This window comes from Coffea eugenioides, chromosome 9 (assembly GCF_003713205.1).
Source record: "Coffea eugenioides isolate CCC68of chromosome 9, Ceug_1.0, whole genome shotgun sequence".
NCBI lineage: Eukaryota > Viridiplantae > Streptophyta > Magnoliopsida > Gentianales > Rubiaceae > Coffea > Coffea eugenioides.
Window position 1 is genome coordinate 14117206 of NC_040043.1, and position 5453 is coordinate 14122658.

The 5453-nt window shown below is 35.8% G+C and overlaps 1 protein-coding gene across 1 annotated transcript; it reads right to left on the bottom strand.

Moving 5' to 3' along the window:
* Positions 1–356: 356 nt before the first annotated feature.
* LOC113783452 (berberine bridge enzyme-like 13) lies at positions 357–2152 on the bottom strand. The gene has a single exon (XM_027329591.1). It carries the CDS (start codon positions 2119–2121, stop codon positions 469–471), a length of 1653 nt encoding a protein of 550 aa, XP_027185392.1. The 5' UTR covers positions 2122–2152; the 3' UTR covers positions 357–468.
* Between the last annotated feature and the right edge of the window lie 3301 nt (positions 2153–5453).

Consider the following 5453-nt stretch of genomic DNA (forward strand, 5'->3'; position numbering starts at 1 on the left):
GTTAGAAAAAGTAAATAAATATAAGGAGGGTAGATAAAATAAAATAGGGAAAGTATAAAAATGTAAGGAACGATAATAATTGTTAGTATGTGTATATACCTGATAGGTAAGTTTTATGCGTGTTAATAAGTGTCTAATCAGTACCCGTTAGGATAACCCTATGTTTAAAATTCCAATATAAAGTACACCACCAAACAGAATGTCACAAACCCTTGCAGAAAAAAAGATGTTGCTCAAATCCAATCTAATCGTAAAATCAAAACTTTAGTTGCTTGTTGATTTATAATGTTCAAGTTTCAATGCAAAGCAAACTCAAAGATATACACTCAGCCATCTAAGCAAATATTTAACAAAAGTTCAGTAGAATAGCCAGTAAAACCATATTAATATCACTTAATAAGAATTGAAAAAGAATTACACATCTTCTAATATTTATTCCTAGACTTTAATATTGCAAGCAACTGAAATTTAATGGATCATTCTCTTTCCCCTTCTTTTGCCCGTTAAGGCAAGAGGTGGGATGCTCTGTTCATGCCTGAAGATGTTACCAGGATCGACCTTATTCTTGATCCTTACTAATCTGTTAAAATTGTTCTTGAAGTACTTGGAACCCCATACACTGGCCTGAATAAAGCTTGTGTTGCCATCTTTGTTCACTCCCAAATCAAGATCCCTATAGTTCACATAAGCTTCTCTTGGGAACGTGGAAGCATAAGTAGCCATGTAATTGTACAGTTTTCTGATCCAATCAATGTGCTTCGCAGCAGTGGCCTTATCTGCATCTTGCCAAAGTGTCACATACTGAATCTTGAATATCACTCCTTTTCTGTGAGGGAAAGGAATTTCAGATTCTGAGATCTTGCTCATCATTCCTCCATATGGATTCCATATCATCAGTGGTGAATCTTCTTCCATAAGCCTTTTCCATAGCCCTTCAAGCCCGTCTTCTGGAATAGGCTCTCTGACAAAATCAGATTTGGCTTTGAAGTAGTTCTTGAACAATGATTTCCCCTCAAGCAGAACTTCAGGGGGTGTGCTGCTGGGGTATCCAGCAATGTACATAACCGATTGAATCCAGCTCATCTCTGTACAGTCTTTTTGCGTCAATCCCAATTCAGGGAAGCTTTGATTCATCACCTCGAGGAGTCTGGATGCGCTACCGAGGAATTGAGCATTGTAGAGAGTCTGCACGGTTTTCTCACCCTTCTGAGCAGCATCCGCATTTTGTATGATGACCCTGATGAAGAGATCTTCATCAAGTTTATCAGCAACTTGTTGCCATTTATACAGAATTTTTGTAGCACCTTGTTCCAAGGTCTTTGGAACAGTAAAAACAGTCACGATTGAAGGAACAGGAACCAGTTTTATCTTCCATGAAAGAATTATGCCAAAACTAGCTCCTCCACCTCCCCTGATTGCCCAAAACAGGTCTTCTCCCATGGATTGTCTATCAAGAATTCGTCCCTGCGCATCAACAATTCTAGCGTCGAGCACGTTATCAGCTCCAAGGCCGAATTTTCTCATCATGGTTCCATATGCACCTCCAGTTATATGTCCACCAATCCCTAAGCTAGTGCAAAGGCCAGCTGGAAAGCCATGAGTCTTGCTTTTCTGGAAAATTCTGTAATAGACTTCACCAATGGTTGCACCGGCCTGAACCCAAGCGCTGTTATCATCTATATCTACACTGATGGCTCGTAGCTTTCCGAGATCAATGATAATAAAAGGGGAATCCAAATCAGATATGTAAGAGAGGCCTTCATAATCATGGCCTCCACTTCTCATTCTGATCTGAATGCCTACCTCTTTCGCGCATATAACTGCTGCTTGGACATGTGATTCAATCAGTGGTGTGAAAATGAGTTGAGGTTTGGCCACTGATGGCTCCAAACATCTAAGGTTTTGTGCAGTGGATTGCAGAACAGAGCTGAATGAATCATTGTTAGGTGAGACAAATGCTGAAGAGAAAGGGACGTAGAGCTCAGAATTCTGATTAATGCATTGGAAAAAGTTTTCTTGAACAGTTTGTGAAACAGCAACTGATGATAATGATAACAAAGCTATTGACAAGTAGAAGGAGACCGTGAAAGATGAAAATGGCACAAGGTTTGAAGGTTCCATATTGATTGTCTTGGCAACTTTGGTGCTTAGGGGTGCGACAGAGGTCCAATATATGTAGAAAACTAGAGTCCTTTGATGACCATGTATGACCTAATGCAAATGTCACAAGCAACGTTTAAATAATTTCAGGGATCTGACTGATAAAAATTAATGACCTTTGAAAGAACATTTGGTCAGTTTCTTTTCTTTTTTCTTGGGGTTTCAGAATCCGAGTTTGGGCCACTTTTGACCTCCAAGAGATCTTGGAAGCTGTTGCTGAAAGAAAACGTCTCATTTCTTGCCTTAACAAATTTCTGGTCATGTGACTTGTTAGCATCTTTGCTTTGTGGATAGTGCTTAATAGCGACGGGGATTTTAAAAGTTGATTGTGACAGTGATTAATTGCACTACTAAGATAATGGTGCTGCTGCATGCTGATATGGGGTTGATTTTCTACTGAAAAATGATATTCACTTGGACTAAATTATCCCATTACGTTGTCTAATCAGTTAAGGATAGCATCAAATAATGTGTTCTCTTAAACTTTTACATACACTCACGAGTGACAACCACGTTATGAACTTCCATCATACTAGCATGTCACTGGTAGCTTGGTACAGCATGCCACATAATCCATATAGCATAATTAATGGTAAACATTGTGACAATACTGGATATGATTTTTGTAGTACTTTGTCAGCGGTATGTCTAACGGGGGTGGGCACTCGTTAAAATATATTTCAAGTGTTATATTTTTGAAAATGTAAGATTAATTAGGGGCTGTAAATAAATAAAAGGGAGAGTATGTAAGATTAAATAGAGAAAGTATACAAATGCCAGCGGGAATAATAATTATTAGCATGTGTATATATATGACAGGTTAGAGGGCACCGATTAGAAAAACCCTTTCGTCGATAATGCATTTGAGCTTTTGCTCATTATATATTGTTTAGTTTTAGTCATAAAAATTTTGATTGTTTTTGTTCAACTGCATTGTGGATAGTGATGAAATTACGCAACTATTCGATATACGCTTTGATTAAAGACATGTTATCAGAGGTCTATCAATGGTAAATATTTTGTCAATCTGTGATTGGTTTCTAATCACAAAGAATTGCAAATATTGAGATCTCTTTTTTTTTTCTTTTATATTGATATATGAATTATAAGCAATTAAGATAAAATTACTAAACAATAATGTAAGATCGTCATGAACTCCACAAGATAGATAGACGGGCATAAGGTCACTAGATCTGGAAACGGATACTCTCTCTTTGTGAAACTGTTAAGAACTCTTGTCTTGGCTAGAGCATTGGAAGCTGCCTACATTAAATTTTTGAACATAGATTATCATCTAATCTCCACTCCTCTCTTTTTTCCGGAAGCTAGTCTGAAGCACAAAAAAATCTCAGATGAACACATAAACCTGACGACAAGAAGTCTATAACAAATATTTGAGTTGGTAATGCATGATTTTGGGGCCACAAAATATCAAATATCGCATGCATTATTTGAAAAGAACTCTTGTTCTTTGATATCTTGGACTTTTCTGATTGTTTTTCCTAAATTCGTTAAGCCATACAATTATTTCAATCGTCAATTTTGACCTTTCAACAAATTTTAAGTCTCAAATTAGCCCCTTAGTAATAAAATGCCTTAAATTCTGATCTTCCCGTCAATCTCCACTGCTGAAACCGACGGATCTAAGGGCAAAATTTGACTAATCTTACCCGTAAAAATAGATTAAAGGATCAAAATTTGACGCTTTTTTTAACCCATTGACCAATTTGAGATTTAAAATAGACGAAGAATTAAAAGTAGACAATTAAAATAGTTTAAAGGCTCCCTAAGTAGTTTAACCTAACATCTAGATACGTTTCTAATGTAGCCTCACTTTTCCAAAAATAAAATTAATATACGCAACTCCGGTTATCGAATGCTGAGGACATTTGTTAGACAAATTTAATATCATTTCTCACCTTTTTTTTTTCTTTTTGTTCTTCTTTAACTGTTACACATTTGCGAGATGGATTAGCTATTTCTGGAAATTGTCCCCTTATACAAGGAATTTGCGACGAGAAATTTGCGACGAGAATTGCATTGTTGTTAGTGCCGAATGTACTCGATCATTCAACTTAGTGGACCATCTGATGAAAAGATGTGTCTTTCTGACAGTGAATATAACCTAATGGCTAATCGAGCAAGTAGTGGTTTAGTTATGGATTACGCAAGGGAGAGATTAAGTGAGAATCAACATCTTGTTTGCATACTTGTGCATTTTCCTCTTCAATTTGATTCTCTTAAATCATGCCTACTTTTTCGTCATACCTACATTTTGGAACCCGTGACATATAACATCTTCAATTAACGTCAACCTTTGTTTTTTTTTCTTTCCCGCTCTATGAACTGCAGTATCAATTAACATTTTGGATGTATGCCACTTCATGCCGATTTGAATTTTGGTATCCAAACTTTGTATATACGAAGTGCATTATAAAACCCGTTAAATATAATCCAAACTCTGTGGATTTATAAAAGATTTATGCTCCCTTTTTCTCGAAAACTTTTTTGAATGCATACTATTATTGCATAATGTGATCATATGGAGGGCTGTGGCTAAGAAAGGAGCCCGTGAATAATTGCCGACAGTCCATATGTAATGCGTTAGGTATGCATGTTTATGATTTGATGTGATATAGGAAGTATATTCAAACACGACAGAGTTCTTCTGCTGCAGAAAGACTTAGATGAATAAAATGGAAGACAGTGTGTTTGGATTGTAAATTATTTGAGATAATTTTGTGAAAAAAGTACTGTAACACTTTTTTGATATGATTTGTATGAGATAAAAAGTTGATTAAAAAATGTGTTAATGATGCAAGCAAATCAGTGTATGTAAATAAGGTGTAAATAAAATAAAATAATTGACAATCCAAACACACTCGATTCCAGTGATGTAGTTGGAACAGTAGTAGACTAAGAGTGCATAGTGATCCCATGTTATTTGACAAAAGTCATCCTTTGGATGTAAAACATGTGCAAAAACGTATATCTGCAATCTACGAAAGACCAAGTTTCATTTCTCCTAGTCTTCCTTTTTGAAAAATTGTGCAAAGCAAGTCTATTTTTGGGACCAAGACTAGTTAATACTGCCATGAATTGTGGCAAAAGTCAATAAGATTTTGTTTATATTTTTTTTTGGTAAAAAATTGTTTGAACTTTGTCGGTGCAAATTTTGACAAATCCTTACATACACTAGACCGAATAATTGCGAGTGCGTACATTAATTAATAAGTATTGTACATTGGACAATGAAATACAGCCTATATAATAAAATGCTTTACTTGTAATTG

What these genes read in the sequence shown, in the direction of transcription:
- LOC113783452 (XM_027329591.1), bottom strand. Translation starts at nt 2,121, where the DNA reads ATGGAACCTTCAAACCTTGTGCCATTTTCATCTTTCACGGTCTCCTTC.